At 38.4% G+C, this 20,092-nt stretch overlaps 1 protein-coding gene across 8 annotated transcripts; it reads right to left on the reverse strand.

Annotated features, from left to right (window-relative positions):
- Positions 1–776: 776 nt before the first annotated feature.
- Dlg5 (MAGUK family member discs large 5) lies at positions 777–19,840 on the reverse strand. Of its 8 annotated transcripts, none has more exons than XM_031970577.2 (14): positions 19,710–19,840; positions 18,873–18,978; positions 18,257–18,274; positions 17,769–17,916; positions 17,291–17,639; positions 16,736–17,155; positions 15,368–16,456; positions 14,728–15,292; positions 13,345–14,451; positions 12,148–13,168; positions 11,817–12,058; positions 11,470–11,699; positions 11,091–11,310; positions 777–10,927 (listed from the first exon to the last, which is right to left on the reverse strand). In XM_031970577.2, the coding sequence occupies exons 2-14, from the start codon at positions 18,913–18,915 to the stop codon at positions 10,821–10,823; spliced, it is 5,559 nt and encodes a 1,852-aa protein (XP_031826437.1). In that variant the 5' UTR covers positions 18,916–18,978; positions 19,710–19,840; the 3' UTR covers positions 777–10,820. The 8 variants fall into 8 exon arrangements, with proteins under 8 accessions (XP_031826437.1, XP_076223654.1, XP_031826443.1 ...); XM_076367539.1 differs by lacking the exon at positions 19,710–19,840 and adding exons at positions 19,360–19,486; positions 19,565–19,669 and having other exon boundaries at positions 13,345–15,292; XM_031970583.2 differs by having other exon boundaries at positions 14,158–15,292.
- Between the last annotated feature and the right edge of the window lie 252 nt (positions 19,841–20,092).

Consider the following 20,092-nt stretch of genomic DNA (forward strand, 5'->3'; position numbering starts at 1 on the left):
AGAGATGAAATATATTGAAATTCTTTGTTCCTCGAGATTGATCATAGTCCTTCGAACTTGCGCACTGTCATATTACGAAAGAATTTTAAAATTGTCAAGAGCCTTAAAATTGTTTTTCATTAATTAGTTACCATCTACTGTAGGTTTAACCCTTTGCACTCGAGAGGCGACTCGCCGGACGATTTGATAAGTAAAATTATAAACTTTCGTATTTACCACTTAAATTGTATAATGCAACACGCAAAATATTGAAAGAAAATAGCTTTGCTCTGTAATTTATGTGTAAAATTAATTTATCATGAAATCACGAATCTTCCTTCACAAAGGGTTAACCTTTTGCACTCGAAAGCTGTTCACTTGAAATATTCAATACTTTCCACTTGGATGTAGACAAGATTCTTTAAAATTAATTTATCAAGAAATCAAAGAATTTCATCTAGATCTAACTGGAAAGCGTTGAATATTTCAAGTGAAAAACTTTCGAGTGCAAAGCGTTAACCCTTTGCGGACGAAGACTTTAAACAAAGCTGGCAACATATGATGCTAAATTATACATCGAATGCTCAAACAACAGAACAACAAGCTATACACTGATCTCTTGCTATTCAACTAATTAAATCATTCGTTTGCAACTTACTATTCCAAATATGAACGTTTCATCTGAAAATGTCGGCAAAGGGTTAAAAGTCAAACAACACATCGACGCGTCATGCAGCACGAAAACCAACGGGAATCTGGCGCAATCGTTATTAATCGGTGCAATGATAAATCGATGGTATTGCAGTAACATTTATTCAAAGAAAAAATCGCAATAGACAGCATCGTACATAACATTCGATACGCGATGAGATGTCAGAACGATGTGAAAGATACCTTTACGCGACAGCAAAGAATGAACAAGCCACTTTTCATGATTTCACGGTTTGTATTTACATTTTATAAAATTCAACCTATGCAGGATATACATGAACTTGAGTAATCGTATAATATAGAAATCGATCGTCTCAGAAATTCATCCGCGTGCTCCAACTGAAAACGCGACAGTTTCGATTTTCATTGAAATCTTTTCCTCTCGCGAACGAAAAGTACGAAACAGAAACAACCGAGGGGGAGAAGGTGATAATCGAAGAGTGAGATTCGTTCGTTGCTCGAACGACGATGAATCGATCAACGATCAGACTCGTCCCTTGCGAACGCAACTCGAGCCGTTGCGACAATTCCATTGATATATCGGGTATAAAAGTTCAATCGTTATGCGCTACGTTCTCTACGGTATAACGGATTTAAGCTACATTAAAATGTTTACAACGATATAAATAATATTGCACTAAATCTTCGATATATCCGTGTGTATATGTATATTTCTATGCGTTACTTAAGTTCACTCTCACGTGATCGGACATTGTCCTTTTGTTCCTCGCAACTTTATTACAGACAGTATATAGGAAGAAATAAATATACAGATGCGGTTTTATGAGATCTGGCTAAACCATTTTCAACGATATCGCGCAGACACGCGCAGTCGGAAGATGACTTGATGTCTAGCGTAGGGGCGAAACGTGTCTTCGTAGTTCGGAGTTTTATAGTTTCCATTGGTTACGCGTAACCGTATCGGCGAGTAGTAAATTATTGATCGGGAAGATCGGCAATTAGAAAATAAAGTCGATGGAAAATTCGACGAGACGAAAACCGATCGATCAGCTGAATCTCTTTAGCCTAGCCATCAAGTGATCTCGTAGCAGTACATTGGAACCGGTGCTGATTACACTAGGACGGTAAAATTAACTCATTCGAGACTGTTTTTTTGTCCTTTGAAATTTTTTAGCTGAATACCGATAACATAGTGCTACGTCACTTTCATTTCTTCAGCAGAATGCTGGTGACATAGTTCTACGTTATTTTTATCTTTTTTAACACGTTGAACGCCATTCAAATCGAATTACTATAGTTCATTTAATTGGGAAGATGATTATTTGAGAACATTTCTATATTATAAACAATGCTACCGAATGCGGTGACATTGAGAAAGATCAGCGTGCAATAGTAATGCAATTCAAGCAAATGATGTGATATTATACTTTTTCCATTTCGTGCATTTTGTTTTATGAAATCGTGCGGCGTTCAACGTGTTAATAGAATACTGGTAATAATTTTCATTTTCTTTAGCAGAATGCTGGTGACATAGTTCTACGTTGTTTTTATGGTTTTCAACACGTTGTCGATCGGCAATTTTACACAAAAGTCATCCCATGTCACCGATTATTCCGTAATCAAGTACGAAAGTGAAACAATCTAAATAAACTTCAATATACTTTATTTATAAATAATGAATTGAAATGAAACCGGCATATCTTGTATATAACTTTGTATATTTTGCTTTTGCAATATTCTATATTGCCCTGCGTTTCAAAAATTGAAATAGCTAATGCAAGTGCAAACACGAGTTAACTCGTGACCGATCAACAACTTCTTAACCAAATGCTAGTGACGTGGTCCTATGTTATTTTTATGTTTATTAACAGAATGCTGGTAACATAGTACCATGTCATTTTCATGACATCAACTCGAAGAGAAATCGCACATACACTGAGGAACAAATCTATTTTATTTCAATGTTTCTCGAATTGATGCATTATACGAAGCATAATATTAACCCTTTGCACTCGGGGATTGTTTCGCTAGATGTATTCCTGATCTAATGAAATATCAATGATATGTTTTATAATTAATATTAACACATTGCGTATCGGCTAATTTTCAGAGAACTGAATTGTGCTCAATTTTCACTGAGGTCAACTTATATCACCATACATAGAAAAACTCAGATATATTGTTATGTAATATACTTCAAACAGATAATCAATTCGAATGAAATTTTATATTTTTTTCAATGCTGTGCTAATTAGCGAAGCATAGCTAAGTGTCTTTAAATAAAAACGAGATTTCTCGTTACCAGTACGCAGTGTGCTAATATAAATAATATAGAAATTAAGGGATGGAACTATTCTATTTTCACGTATCATGGATAATTACGTTAACCCTTTGCTGACGAATGCCGACAGTTTGGCGAGACGAAGTTTTCATATTTGGAAGACTAAATCGCAAACAAATGATTGAATTACCCGAACAGCAAGAGATCACTTTCCTTTTTTTCGATTATTCAAATAATTGATATATAATTTAGCTTCATCTATCGAAGGTTTTGTACGTTTCAAAGAATCTCCGATCGCAAAGGATTAAATGAATCTTAATATTGAATATCAGACTTTGGAATTTTACTGTGTCAAACCAAATGGCGATGGTAGGTCGTCTCTCGAGCGCAAAGGGTTAAATGTCAAATTCTGTAGTTTTAAATCAGGTGGCGAGCGAGGATCGCCTCTGGAGTGCAAAGGGTTAAATTCATTGCTCGCTTATTTCTTTGGATCATTAGAATGTTTGTAAAATCGACGCATATGTCTTCGCGAAGTTCTTCCTCGGATTCTGTGAAGATACCGTTACACGGGGGTTACCCGTACACCATTCGGCGCGCACACGAATACGCCTTAAGTATTTATAGTAATTCAGAACTCGCGATAGAACAACCTTAAGTCGTATAGGGCATTTTAGCATTCGATTCGTCAGATTCTCTATATATGATTATTGCTTACTTGTAAAGTCCCAACAAAGATCGCTTCATTTTTTATTGCATTTCCTTCGTCTTGTTCTGACCTGAACATAACTGCACCCATGTTCTTGTATTTAAAGTACGCGAAATTCATCCGAGCTGAATTCTTAAAATTATTTCGAAAACTTACTCCGTTACCTTTATACTCAATGTTCTGTGAATTATTCGACTCTATGAACGATAGAAAGAGATTCTTTAAAACGTTACTTCGGAATATTGGTGATATTTCTGGAAGAGAAATGTATAAACGATAAATTGGAAGCAGTTTAAATTGTATTTGCATCGTTTTATACTAGAATTCGGTGCAATTATATTCGAAGTTTACTCTTATACCTCTAAAGTACTCGAAACCTGGGATTACAAACATTACGAGAAGAAACGAATGAGAACTTAGTAAAAAAAAGACTTATGATCAGCAACGAAATGGCAAGTAATTATTGAAAATTGTTACATATACAAATTGCAATAAATACATAATAATTTATTATACATTGTAAATAATATAGAAATCGATTTTGTTCGATGAACAATACCCATAAACGAATAAGGCTTTCTAAATGAAAAATCATCCGAATGAAATTGTACATTGTTATCAGCTATTTAATAACGGTCTCGCGTGGATATACCGAGAAAACGCGGAAATCGAGAATTCCATTAGCAGATATATCACTTATCACGTATACATAGGGACGAAGATCGCTGGAAAGGAGGGAGGATAACTTTGTATGTGTGTGTGTGTGTGTGTGTTTTTTTCTCTCTCAAGAAATAACGATAAAGAAGTCTGTCAAATAACGGTGTTACACTGTATATAGAAATCACTACACGCTCTTATACCTAAAATGCCCTACATATTACTGATTATGATCGGAGAAAACACTTGAGATCAATAAAACAAATTTTGACTGTTCGATTAACGCGTACTCGATCCGACATTGCTCAGCAATCATTCGTTCGGTAATGAAAGTGCAACTCAAGATACGATGTTTCGAGTTCCCGACGTTTCGCCACTTTCGAAAAGGAACGGATTCGAGATCCACGAATCGTCTCCACGATTTCGCGTCTCGTTCGGTGAACATAAATAATTTCAACGATATCACAACGAATATCACTGATTATCGACAACCTGCGTTCACCCTCGAATTCGCCTCGAAACGACGCGAAACGATTTCACTCGTAAATAAAGAGCCGAGCATCCGAAATTTTCATTCCGACGTTCGCGAGCAACGGAAAAATAGGAAATCTAGGAAGAAACGTTATCACTGAATCCCGCCGGACGACGGAAACATTTGCATCCGTTGAGCTGCGCCGCCATTGTCGCGGAACAAACGAAATCTCGTTCGTTCGTTCGTCTCGCAAAAATCAAGAGTATTCCCGTGATTGTTCGCGAAGAACGGAAAACACAACGATGCCAGCGGAACGCTACACGCGAAATCTGTCTGTCCGAAAAACAATCGACATTCTCCTTTTTGACTCTCGTCTACTCGAAAATTTCGTTTCACACGCATCTGCCGCGCACGCATACGCACGTCGCGTTCTATTGTTACGGGTACCGAATGGTTTTCAGACCATGTGCTTACGAAAAATAGTAAAAGTGCGTAGTTAAATATGTATATATATATATATAAAACATTTATGTATACATATGTATGTATATGTATGTATATATATATATAAATATTGCCCAAAATATGAATTTCGTACTAATGTTATGTATGCATGTATCGTATGTATGTATATTTATATAATAATAATAATAATAGTAATGTAGAAGGATCGTGAAACTGATATGTCGTCGAAATAGTAATATTACACGTATCACAGTGCTGTGATTGAAACTTACTTTTCTCGTCCGTCGTTTCTCTCTCTCTCTTTTTTTTCTCTTTTGTTCTCTTTACTCTCTTTTCTCCATTTTCGGCGTTTCGCTTCGCCCTCGACCTATCCTAATTATTTCCCTCGAGTCTCCCGTGAAAACTATGGGAACAGCTTCGTCTTTCAAAATATGTAGTATCTTCCACTTTTCTTCTCTAAACGATGCAACTGAGACTGAGACGTATGAAGGACGCGTGTTTGAATCATCCATAAGAATCCGGCACGTTGCACGATGCAAGGTGAGACGCGCGAATCTCGAATCTCTCCGGAAACATTCAATTTATTAAGAGAATTAAATGAAAATTCCGTGTTCTTCATGAAATATCAAACGCTATCGGAACATTCGCGAACGCGTTCTGCAGAGAAAGTTCGAGAAATAAATTCCTGTAAGCCCCCTGCACACGAAATAGAATTTTTATTAATAACATTTTCCGAACGACCACTAACGATCACTCTTGACAAATATATAAAAGAAGCTACGGTATTTTATGTATCCTGTACAGTTTCGAACACCCATCGACATTCTCGTTATGAATCTTAAGCATTTCAATTAATATCACATAATTTCGAATATGATCAACAGTGATATAAATTCACTGCCTTCAGAGAAAATATAGCAAAGAATTGTGTATACATTCTCTATATATTAATCTTCCATCGATCGACGATCCGAAAAGAAAAGGTCTCAGCGAAGATACAGTTACAAATGAAAATTCTCGTCACCGTCTCACCCTGCGCGTGTACCACGTCGGAGATTCCTATAAATGTGCACATATATTACTCGTATCTCTGCTACGTGTTTAAAAGAATAAAACTGAAGTATCCTTTACCGAGAAATCTTACATTATATTATTAGTTCATTAGTAAATTCCGTTTCCTCCTAATTGTACCTCTAGTTTGTCTGCATTCGCGTCTGGTGTTGTTCACCCCGGTTACGAAACACAATGATTCCCCGTTTGATTGTTTATTAGAAACCGCCAGGCACGCCTGGCGCCTCTTTATGCAGTTCCCGTGATTTCTCCTTTCGCTTCGTTAGGATTTCCACGCCGCGAAGTTCGTACCGATGATTTCGCATTGCTTTTCTTGTTCGTTCTCTTATGTTTGTTTGTTTGTTTTTTTATCAAAATGTATAATATATCTACAACAATTTCATCGTCATCATCATCATCATCATCATCATCATCATCATCTTCCTCGTCTTCTTATTTGTTTTTCTTCTTCCGTTTCCCGTCGAGCGCGTCAACGCTGAACGATGCGAATAAATTTAATCGTAAATCCTTATGAATTAGCACAGTATCCCTTTAATTTTTGGTCTCGCTTGTAACTTACGCCTAAATATTGTCTCGTTAAAAAACTAAAGTTCTGGTTTACAAGAGAACGCGGTACACGCAAAAGTGAAAGACACAATTGTTAATCCCATCTCGCCGGCGATACGCGCGATCGGATCGAAATTAATCGGAACGGCCGACGCGGTGGAAGGCTGGCGTTCGTCTATTGATAAAAGTTGCACGTGTTATCGAGCGATTCCAATGGCGCCGGCGATCACATTTTCCACGATCGAACGTTCACGTCCCGACACGGATGGAACGATCCGATAGTTGACGTCCGTCGCGGTGCGTTGGAGGAAAAGAAAGCTCGAGCTCGGTTTCCGTTTGTTTCCCATTGTGCGAACGTTTTCGAACGGTCGGGGCATCGAAAATAGGAACAGAGACGAATTGTCAGGTAAAAATGAATACCTGGAAGACGCAAAGAGACATGCTCTCGTGGGCAACGACTAAGGCACTGAATGTATTCCAACGAGTGAAGACGAAACGTGATGTCTCCCTTGTCGTGCTGTCTGTCTCGTTACGAAGCATCGGATAAAAGTTGGAAGACTTCGAAGGTGTAAAGAGCAAGGCAGTCGCCACTGTCACGGTTGCTCCGGAGAAACGACAGTGTCCAGGATTGATTCGAGCCGAGGAAACGTTCTTTCATGCGTCTCTCGATCCCCAGCGACCGAGAGGACTAGGATATAAAAAGTTTGTATTAAAATACGCAAACATGGATGGCTTAAACATTAAGTTTCAGTTGTATAAGGGATCGGCAGATATCACAGAAGCTCGGATTTTTCATTGGAGGGTATTTTTTTCTGGCGTTAACACTCGAGAAGACACGTTTATCCGAAATCTAGCAAAGAATACGGGAAGTTCATTGTACAGGATAGAACGGAGAAGAGACAGATGCGTGGGATCTCTTTGTTTAAACGCTACAAAGACGAAAGAAACGCTAGCAATGGAACAAAGGCACTTCCCGAACGGTCATCGCCGAGAATAGCAACGGCTAAACGCTTTGGCGGTCGTTGATAGGTGTAAGATGTTTCGGTAGCCAGTTAGGTAGAAATTCAAGAAAAAAAAGAAGAAAAAAAAATCAGTACCACCTCTCTGCTTTTCATAGTTTATAAACAAATTTAAAATTTGCTTGAAGTGCATTATATACACGGAGTCGGTTATAAAATAAATCACACGAAGCTAGTATAACGAACGATTTATCACAACCACGTGTTTCTGTACTCGTTACTGCAAGGACAGACTCTCTCTCGTCAAGGTATGAAGCGGAACTCTCGTCTCCTTTTTTACGTACATTAAGTGGCTATCGATAACGAGCACACTGCAACGTGTACAACGTGTATACAAAAAATACTTTGTTCTGCTGTTGATCTAGAGTTTAGCGAAAATTTGTAATCTATGAGCCTGCGTAACATTTGTAATACTTATTTAAGGACTCTTCGTGATTCGTCGTGGTTCTCAGTATGTTGTCGTTCACTGAACCACTCGAAAATCTTGCGAACCACCTGTGCACCGGATTTTTGTGAATCACCCTGCTAGCTCGCTGAGCAATGTGAACAGTTAAAAAGAAATCGGTGGATGCTGAAAACTCATAATGCCCGTTACTCGAGTTTATCTTTCGAAGTTCTAACACCCACGTTCGCTACCGTTTTTCATATCGCTATCTAATCCGTACCTCATCCACTGATTAATATTAATAGTTAACCAGGTATTTACAGCTTTAAAAATTGAATCCTATCTACCAAGAGTATTCTCGACTGTCCAGATGACAAAAAACTAAATATAATATAACAGTGCTTTCTTCCCAACATTCGAATTTAGCACACGCACCACAGGAACAAGATTAACCATACTGTCTTTCACCTTTGCCTCACAGTTTCGTCAAGTACAATTCCCAATCAGATACTTCTACCCATGACACTTACAATTTTACGTAAACTACGTAGACAATTCCTCGATTGTAAACAACAAAATACAATTGCTTTCTTTTCTTTTTTTCAACGTGATATCTCGATATGCACCCATACTATATAAAAAAAAAGGCAAGCCTCTTTTAATGTCAGAAAAATATTATTTAAAAACGAAAGAATTATATACTTAAGTATCGAAGCATCGTAAATAGAGTTTCCTTTTCTCTCTTGTCACTTGTAATATCGGTGCATTCAATGCACCCGTTTTTTTTTTGCTTTATCTGATAATTATTTATAAAGTTTGTATCTACATTCAGGTACGGTAAAGAATATAAAAATTTGCATCATGATTGTCGTCAAGAGGTTCACGGAAATGGACGAAGAACAATTCGAATTGTTGTCGATTAGGAGGTCGCGATGCAATGGGAGATTAGCGTGAAAACCCTTGTAAAAGTATTCAAAAGTGTCGAACGAATTCTGAATGTAGATACGTAACGGTACGTATTCGCGTTTCTCTAATACATTTCCTCGAAAATACTCTGACTGCGTTTTACAGAGCATCCTAAGCTCGTTTAAGAAAAAAAAAAAATAAAAAAAAAAGAAACACCATCATAGTGAGAATTTATAAAACAATTTGAATCTTAAACATAAAAGAGCAATAATGCACACCATTACGTATTACCTTGTTACGCGCAATGTAATATCAAATTAGTTTATATCGCTGAAATCTACCGCTTATCTTTTATTTTTAGATATTTACAAATTCGACGGTAAAAAAATGAACCGCCGTTTATCAATTCCGTAATTTCATCTTTATCGCGTTTATCGGTTCCATCGAGTCGGAACATTTGATAAAATTTTAACCCCTCAAACCGATTGCTTTGCATCGATGACAAATTGATTATACATTAACAGCTTTATGAAAAAAAAAGAAAAAAAAAGGAAAAGATTATGACTAAAGAGTACAACTTACAAAACTAAGCGATCCGAATGAACTAAAAATTAATGTGCATATAGTCCATACGTAACTGTAAGTAAATTATATACAAATAAGTAATTTCTTTTTCATATATAATATTACATCCTCTGTACAATAATATTAATCACGCGAAATCATTTTGTACAACCGAAATGATTTGAGAGGTTAATAATACTAGCTAAAAACGCGTTTGACTAAACCATATTTGCTAACTAATAATCTTTATATTCATCCACCAACTGTTTAGCGGGCCACGGTACGACGGATAGTTTCTCTTTGTGTTCATTACACAGATTCATTTATGGTCTCGAGCCAATTATTGTACATCACATTTTTCGCAGTGGACGTTGTATTTGTTTAGTTTCTCTGTTAAACAATTACGATTGATCGAGGTTCGAAGCAAAATGAGAAAATAGCGAGTTGTTTCATTCTCTTCAAAGCACGGCTAAAAAATGTTTGCAAGAAGTTTTTTTTATCGATAAAAGATTCGCGCTATTGCATGAACAATGGAATAAATGCTAAAAATTAATGCGTTGAGATTTCTTCTTATTTTCGTATGGAAAGTAAATGCAAAATGTGACGTGAAGTTGATATAAAATTGATTATCTTGTAATTTTTGTTAATTAACATTACGAAGTACGATATTTTTAAATATTATATTAAGAGCTTGTTTGATATGAGCTCTTCTATAACTCTGCAAAATTTTGTAGAAAATAATTATTATAATTCAAAATATATTTTAAAATAACTCTTAGTAAAATATTTAGTTTAGTAAAATATGTAACTTACGTTAAAAAAATTTCAATGCGCTAAAATATATTAAACAAACAGAACGATATTGCGATCTTTAAAGGATCGCATCACAACCGAAATGAGTGAAACAACCGAAATAACCGAAACAATTGTTGCAACAAATTCTTAAATAGTATTGAAACCTTTGAATATTATCAAAGTAAATAAGAGACCATAAATAAATAAATTGTGAAAATTTTGTGTAATCGTACAGCATAAGGGCCCCCTGGTGGAATTTAGATTGATTTCCACTGCGGTTTATGGAGACCCCCCCTTAAACGTCAGGGAAGTACTCTAGGAACCCACAGCGCTTTGCTTTGTTCTTCATCTACAGCTGATTTGACTTGCGTACATATATACGCAACATTAACTCCGGCAGGAATTACAGCTGAAACAAATTAAAATGAAAAATAAGTTAATGATAGTGCTAAAAAAAAAGAAAAAGTTTTTACAGTTTGTAACTGTATTCACAGTTTGGTTTCGTAGATATTATTTCAATAAAATTTCTATGCTTGAAGGAACAATGTTTACACAAAACACTGTTAACTTACCAGAAATATAATGCCTATATTCAGCTTCAAGTTTCAGTGCTTGTTCGTACATTTCTTTCGCAGCTTTAGCACTAACTTTATCACTTGGATACCTGGAATCCTTCACTTCTTTAATTTGCTTCGTATTCTTGAATTTGATCAATAATACTATTGGATAAATTTGATGTCGGTGAAGCCGCTCGATCGATGCAATCGTTACATCCAAAATACAATGAGTATTCTACAATTAAAAATGTTCATCACACATAAATAACATGTACCGAGAACGCAAAGTATTTTGATACAATTCATTTTTAGATAGTCAATCTAGTACGTCTACGTGTTACATATAAATAGTATCATCAATATTATGTATGGCATTGGATAAAAAATATCTTACCTTCTCACAGATGTCCTTGACAGCTTGTACTGTAGTACACTCGAAATAGCTTCCTTTTTTTCTGTAGTCCACGTAAAGTGCGTCACGCAAACCTTGCTCGAGCGTTGATTGAGAACAATGCATCGCTTCTGCGAGACACCTAGTGAATTGTCCAGGAAATTCTTGCAAGAGTTTCGTTACTACACATTCGCTTAGCGGTCCAATAATCAATACCGGTCTTAAAGCTGGATCTGTATAAAGATGAAAGTATAATAAATAATAATTCAATACTTCCAACAGATCATTTAAAAGGCGATACCTTACGTGAACACAATTATCGTACAAATAACAAAATCGCTAATACTTACAATCCAATCGTTCGACGCGCTGGTAACTCGCCGGAAGAGTTTCTTCGTTTAACGTACCACTGTCGCTATACCAACCCAAATTTACACCCGTCAGATGTGATAGCTCTTTACTGTCCCTGCTGGAGGAGCGTTGATGTTTCTTTCGACGGAAGAAACTTCTTCTTGCACTGGTACTACCTCGTCTGGTAGTATCCGTTTCCAGATCGCCCAATGAACGTCTCAAAAGCAAATCTTCTTCAACTCTAAAATACAATAAAAAAGCTCGAAACTCAAAATACAGTATCCGCGAAGTTTTGCTTGTAAAATATATGTTAAAAATTGATCAACTTACTTGAATTTGCTTGGAATTATACCGCAGGTCTGTCTTCTTCCAGTTTGATCGACTAACCAAGCTCTCCAATGACCTGGAGTGCCATTGAACATAGTATTGTCGACGTATAAAATATCATCTTTATTAAATCTAAGTTGTAGGCTATCCCCTACTTCTCCCACTCGATCGAACATTGCTTTCACATAGAAACTGTCTCCTGGCTTATCTTTTACTTCATTATACCTTTCAGGTACGTATTGAGCAATCAACGTCACTTTGTCCGCTGGCCTAGCCAATTCCAGAGCCGCTTGTTCTGCGGTCGCTTGCCTGAGATCTACACCGTTATACTCTAGAATCCGATCACCGGTACGTAGGCCTGCCTCTTCTGCAAGGCAACCTGGCTGTACCGAATGTACAAATATTCCAACGCCGTTCCCACCTACGAGCGAGATACCCAAGTTCGAGCACTTCCTGGTCTCGATGAACAAGTACCTAGGCTCACTTGGCGGTGGACTTTTACGATTTTGTTCCTCCTGCGTTGGACTTCTCATGGTGGCATTTTGTCGTTGCAACGTAGTCGCTGCGTTCAACTGTGCGCGTGTAAGTGTGTTGGCAGTACCGCGTAACGTGTCAAGGGTTGCCGAGTTGCGCATATTATCTAACGTCGCTGAACTACGAAGTTCCGGTTTCCTAATATTGATATCTAAAGACGCTGATGCTCTGATCTCCCGTTCTCTCTCTTGCGTGCCGCGTACCTCCAACGAAGCAGAATTCCTAATGTCTCTCTCCCGAATGGTGCGAGGTGGTTCTAAAGTATTTGAAGTTTCACGCATGATGGTCAAAGTGTTGGGCGTATCACGTTGCGCGCTTAAGCTACTGGAAGCGTCGCGTTCGGGTTCCGAACTCTCTAACTGTTCGATTGTTGGTTTCCTCGTAGCTTCGGGGCTGTTACAAGGAGTTGGCGAACCACTACGACTACCGCCCTGAGCACCACCAGCTTCCGACGAACTCGAGGAAGCAGATCCTTCTAATTCGTTGTATTCTAATAGAAAAAATGAATACAATATATAAATACAGGACTGTCTATCGAACGAAGAGCCATGCAGTAACTGATAGATAATAATTACATGTAATGAGAAAGGTGCAAGACGACGATTCGTATAGTGCAAATTGTGAGAGGGTTTTATACTACTTTTCTAATATAAACACTGTACTCACTGTCTGGACTGTACTGCACCAGCATCGTAATGGAATTACCGCACTGACGTAACACATTGGCTGCAAGTTGGTAGGTGGCACTTCTCATATTAATACCGCAGACCTCGAGCAACTGATCACCGATTTGTAGACCGACTTGAGACGCTAAACTGTGCTCACTAACAGTGGAGACGAACACACCTCCGCTTTCCAAACAAGAGATCTGAATCCCTAACGGCTCGACCGATTTATCTATGTGCACTCTGCGAAGTTCTCCGGGTGCAGGCCTAGACTGCGAGTAACAATAGTCCGGCATGCTGGACCGTTTATTGCTACTACTTCCTCTGACTGTTCCACCGGAGCTACTTCCACCTCCGGTACCCGGACTAAGTACTTCGACGTGGAATGTCGGCATCGGGCTGCCTCTTTCCGATGTCCTTTCTATACTGCCGGTGGACAATTTACCCACGCTGCTTTTTGACGTTACACTAGGATTTGACGGTATTCGAAAACGTTGATTTTCCTTTTTTCTTGGGAACGTTCCACCTTCGTAGCCATGCGTGTATGCCGGTACGTCGTATGTGGTGCCGATCGGTGGAGCGCGAGATTTGTGATAATGCAAATCTACGGAGGGTGTGTGCAAATGCCCGAATCCTGTTTGCGGGCCGGGGCTATACGAAGGTTCGAAACAGTAAGATCGTGCATCAGGAAGTCCTATCGACTCCCCGGACTGTGCAGACGGCAAAGATGGCGGGGAAGGGTATCTCGAAGGTAAAGAGTTCTGTTGATGGGGATGCGGATGCGAATGCGTATAGGGAGGAAATGAAAAATTACCAGTTAGCTGCTGCCTTGTGCCGCTGGTCGACGAAGTTGATGATCCGGCCCCGGAATATAGCTGTGATTGGGCTCTATTATGCTGCAACGTCTCTACTTGGTTGTCGTTGCTAGGAATATATTTTTGCGCCCTCTTCTTTGAGAAATATTCTACGTCTTTTCCCGTATTTCCGGACTTCAAGGAAAAGTCAATGCTAGTTTCGGACGGTGTCAGCGTAGAGCTCAGTCTACTCTCCGTATTCTCGAATTCGGTGGTCGGTTTCTTATCTAGCGGTATATCTTTGAACTGCACCACTGGAGTAAAGGATTTTTGACTAAATAACTGTCCAGTTTTGAGGAAGTTGGGTAAAGGTTTCTCTACGGATTTATAAACTGTATGCCGATTATTCACATTGGAGAAACTGGTTAAGGGAATAGGATTAGAAATACGATTATAATTATAACAGTCATACTTGGGCGGTTGATTAAGGAGAACACTTAAAGGCAGCCTTTCTTTTGTCTTACGTGGATGTAAAATAGTACCGGTACCATTTTGTATTAGAGGCCCACCTCTGGCTTTCGGCCACGTACCTCCATTCTTCTCAACTTTTTCAGGTCCGCGACGCTTACTTCGTTTCAACACCCCGTTATTCGCTTTCTTATGATAACTTTCTATCACAGAGTCCAATTCCGCTATCGCGTCTTGCTCCTGCTCGAAGGTGTTCGGACTGGAATTACGATGTCGTTTCTTCTTCTCTTCCCGATCCTTGCTGTGTTTACGTCCCCGTACTATGTCGATCTTCTCCCGTATGTTATCCCAAGCGTTACTAATACCACTCGGCTTTTCACTACTGACCGACTTCGAAACTTTGTAAACACTTCTGTCGCCAAAGTTCGCTGCAAGGTATCGCCTGTCGTAATCCTCCGACGCTGTTTTCAGCATCATCCTCTCTTGCTCTGTTTGCGAACAGCTGTTCACCATTTTCTGTTTCTCCGTGCCGAAGCTACCGTCGATGGTCATCGTCTCTGAGCTGGTCGCCGAAGGTAATGGTATCCCTTTCAGAGTAGTGATAGTTAAAACGTCCGTACTCGTATCATTTAAGATTGTCATCGCTTCGTGACTGGAATTTATACCTTCCATGGTTTTGCTATTAATCTAAGAAAGAAAATCTTGCATTATTAACAAAAACAAAATTCATTGCGAACGGAAGTTCGAATGTTTAAAACGTACATTTAAAACTCTATCTCCGACAGCAAGATTACCATCCTTGGCGGCTAAACTGCCAGGTGAGATTTTCGAAATGTACACTCCAAGCTCCAAGGAGATCCCATGAGGAACTGATCCGACCGGCAATTGAGTTGTCCTTAACGATCTTCTAGTAACGCGTCGCCTCCTTACCGTCAACGTAGCGGATCCCACTGAACAGGTACGCAAAGTTTCCATTATTACACGCGTAGAAACCGACGTGCAGTCGACGTTGTTTACTCGCATGATGCAATCGTTCACTCTCAATTTCCCCTCAGCGGCGCTACCCGCTGTAATTTGAGCAACGTAGATCCCCGTGTCGTTTGGATAATACGGACTGTCGCGACCTCCAACCAGCGTCAGTCCCAAATCACGGTCCGTATCCAAACAAAGACGACTGAGGTCGAAGTGAATTGTAAGGATTTCCCAGTCATTGATATCGGCGTCAATCGCTGAATCGTGCGAATGCGCTAAACCCTGCGCAAACTGACTCGCCCTTAACGCATGATCACCGGATTCAATCTTTTCCTTGAGATCCTTCAGTTCCTTCGACGCTTCGTTCCGTTGCTTCTTAATGTCATCGGAGTCGCGCAGAGCACCCGCTAATTCCGACACAGCACGATCACGTTCCTTCCTTAATCGATCACATAAAGTTCTAATACTTTCTCTCTCTAACACTATTTTATCTCGTTCGCTGAAAGCCCAATCCCTCCTTCGTTTCGACACTTCCGCCTCTTGAAGGGCCTCCTCGAGTTCCGCCTGCAATTTGTCTACAGACTTCCTGAGTTTATCTAACTCCAAATTTGCCTGATCTAAATTATCCATACGTTCCTTGTCCCTTTTAGTATAATCTGCGGTGTTATTCTCCCTTTCGGCTTCTTTATTCGAGTTGTCCCGTTCACGGTTGTACGAGTGCAATTCCATACGATTCTTGTAATCCCGGTTAGAACCTTCGGAATAATCGCCGAACTTTTGGCGCAATTGATTGCATTGCTTTAAAGCTTCATCTCGGTCTTGCAACGCTGAAGAAATTTCCCTCCGTAAAGTTTCAATTTGATAGGATAAAGCTTTTTTCTAAAAATAATGCGAGTGGGTATTAAAACAAAGAACGTTCACTTAAAAATAGGATCTACAGTAGCAAGTAATGTATAGTATATATGATGCACAATATAAATAGCTAGAAACCTGTATAAAGTGCGTGAGAAGAAAATAATAATAATGGAAAAATCCTTGCATTTAATTACTTAAGACGCCAATTAATTTGACGATAAATAAGAATACGTGAACGCTAAAATTAAACGAAATTTTTAGTCATATGATCAAACGAAAAAGAAATTGATTAATTGATCTTACCTCTTCTATAAATTGTTTGTTTTGGTTTTCGAAGTGCGTGACTTTTGCGTATGCCTGCGTAAGATCATCCCCAAGTTTTTCCATCTCTTTGTGTACTGTATCTCGTTCGCCCATGATTAAACTGTATTCTTGTAATGCAGCGTTTCTTTCTTCTGTTAATCGTTTCATATCTTTGCTAGCTTTCATACGTAGTACCATTGCATGGTTGATTTCTTTCACTGCTTCTTCGTGTTGTTGTTGTACTTTAGCTAGGGCTTCACGGTACTCGTTCCTTTCCCTTAAGGCAATGTCCCATTGCCTGATTGCAGCGGTACATTGTTGCTTCAGACCATTACGCTCGCGAATCGCGCTATTGCGCTCTTGAACAACATCGTCATACTGTTTCTTCAATCTGGCAGCCTCTTCTTGTGATAGTTCCAACTATATTTTTAATCGCATATATAAAGTTTCATGAAATTACAAAGTGAACGTATACATTGCAAAGTACTATATTTTTGTCTTAAACATTACTTATCCTATTCAGACTAGGATCGTATAGTAGTACTTTGAACTTGCCTTATTAACAGCTGATGAATGTGACGCTATCAAATCATCATACCGTTTTCTAAGAGCATCGTATTCGTCTTTGACAGCTTCATATTTTCGAAGGGCAGATAAATAGTGTTGATTCATTGTGTCGCTATTAGTGGTGTCAGAAACAAGAACCTCTTGATTCTGACACCGTAATTCAGACACTTCTTTTTGCAGTGCCTGAACCTCTCGGTCAAGACGTTGCTTGTCATTTACTAAATCTCCATATTTGCCCCGCAGTGCGGAGCTTTCCTGTGATGTTGCTTCCAACTGATTCATGACTGGTATGTGCTGTCCTCGATAGTATTCCAATTCCTTCATAGTATGTTCACACCTACATTATAGATAATACTTTTATGTAATATATGCGGAATTATTGAAAATTTAGTGAGTTTAAGTTAAAGCGAAAACTCATACACAAACAGAGAAAGCGAATACCAGTTTAAATATGTTTAGGACAAACCGTCTTATAGTATCGGAGTGCTTATGCCTAAGTAGCTGAAGCTGATGCATGGCCTGATCACATTGAGCTTGCAAACCATCATAATCACTACGACATTCAGGGCCACCAACAGGACTTCCGACACTGCCATAGCCTCCGCTATCTCTTTCTTCATGCACCACACGCAAATTATATTCAACAATACAAATTGCAAAATAATAAATATAATGCGACGAAACATGAAAGTGTGATTTTAAATCTAGACAAACACTGACACAGAGCAACTGTGTACAAGATAAAAATAAATTTATACGTTAAACTAAACCCATGTATTATAAAAATTAAATACACATGATACAAGGGAACTCAAAAAACAGTGGTAAAATTAATAAACTACTACAAAAATATAATGTGTTTATCGTAAATAAATTTTTGTAAGAAAAAACCATTATTACACAATACATTCGTTTCATAACAAATCAAATTTTTTTTGAAAATACTGTTCTTACCCATATTGAGTGCTCCATCTGTAAGAATAGAACATATAAAATTTTAATCTATTACAAGTGAAATGTACATAGTTACATACAAAAATAAAAATGAAATCACTGCTATGTACATTATACACTGTGTCGTTACAATTGGAAGAACAATATAATCAGATGTCCGACTAGCTTTCACCAGGAAAGAAACTCTATGCCACACATGTAACCATTATGATTCACTGTTTTTTGCAAAGTGAAATTATAATTACTGAAGTAACTGTGCAAAGTGATTTAATTAAGTGAAATACAACAATGTGGTCTTGTTTCCTATGATTGTTTCCTTTCTAAAAAGAAATATTGAAAACTCTATCGTAACAATTGATCTTTATCAAAAGTAATATTATGCAATAGTATTTATCAAAAACCATATAACACTAACATTCAAACGAATAACGTTTCAACTTTAATAACAATATAATCCTATTTCCATAACTGTCTTCCTTTTACTTTCACGATCGAATCTTCTTTGGTGTCAATAAAATTTATAGGTCAAACTATATTATTCAATTTCTATCTCTAATATCCAGTTGACACAAACATACACGGAAATGTAACACAGAAAACTAAAAACTACACTCACCACTACTTCCAGCACTATCCAAGGAAGACGCGCCAGAAGCCATGCTCTTGATTCACCGAGGATCTACCACAAATACTTCGCTAGCAAGGTACGTGCTAGGTATTGCCTGGAAAGTATCCATGCGCTGTATTTCATGGAAGAGTGAACCCTTTGTGAATTACTAAGAAGTAGCCTTCGGGATGACATTATGGTTGTGGTCTAAACGGTGCATGGCACTCATAAGAGGGATGCAACAGTGCACCTGGTGCACACACACATCCATACTCTCATACACAACATACACACCCAGGCGTGCGCACACATGTACACACGTACACGCACATACACACATACACATGCATACACAGAGTAACTCTTACTCCAATACAAACACGTGCCTCGTAATATCGAAACTTTTCATGCATCACTGTTTTCCGCGCGATTACTGATACGGAAGAAACAACGGGTGAACGTATGTTTTCTGAATGGATGTAATAAATTAATCTACGTTTTGCTGATGTGTCTCAATCTCGAGATCGCGTCACATTCATTTCTTTTTTCCCTGTCAACGGAGAGGTTATCGATCCCCATTTAATAGTAGCACAGACGAGTAACGATCACCGGCTGGCTTGTCCCTAACAAATTGAAAACTCGTTATCACTGTAGAAAAAAAGGAGCCAACAAGCCTTTCAGCGGTGATCTCGATCGCGCACCTCTTCAAATAATCTATTAACTCCCTCGACAACACTGAAATCGACGGGATTTTCACTGACTTCGATTGTCCCGACCGCTGCGAATTGCGCACCGTTCATCCCGAAGTGACTAATGTCTCGATATTAACGATAATTGATCGCTCACCTGCTGCACCAACGAACCTGACAATTAGCCATTTTCATTCCGCCACTACAGTCTGTTTCGCATTGTCGATAATAAACATACTTCGTGGACGAGCTTGTTACTGAGCGTCGCGGCGCTAGTATCCACGGAGGGATCGGTCGATTATGTCGTTTGAAAATAGATCCTAAATTTAAAATCACGTAACAACTTTTGAATTCTTATTATAGAAAATATATCGCTCGTGAAATTAAACATTTCGAAACGATTAAATATCGTTTGATACTCTTAGAACTGAATTATATGGAAATAAAATATATATATTCAAATATCATTTCATTTGTAAACACAGTAAAAACGATTGTTTATTTTATCGAAAATAAAAAGTTTGGTAAATATTTATGGAA

Source organism: Nomia melanderi, chromosome 5, assembly GCF_051020985.1.
Source record: "Nomia melanderi isolate GNS246 chromosome 5, iyNomMela1, whole genome shotgun sequence".
In the NCBI taxonomy this organism is placed as follows: domain Eukaryota; kingdom Metazoa; phylum Arthropoda; class Insecta; order Hymenoptera; family Halictidae; genus Nomia; species Nomia melanderi.

Coding starts and splice junctions, on each gene's coding strand:
- Dlg5 (XM_031970519.2), bottom strand. CDS start 18,915: ATGGCTTCTGGCGCGTCTTCCTTGGATAGTGCTGGAAGTAGTG. Junction 17,156..17,290: donor ATTCATCAGCTGTTAATAAG/GCAAGTTCAAAG, acceptor TTAAAAATATAG/TTGGAACTATCACAAGAAGA. Junction 15,293..15,367: donor TCGGAGATAGAGTTTTAAAT/GTACGTTTTAAA, acceptor TTTCTTTCTTAG/ATTAATAGCAAAACCATGGA.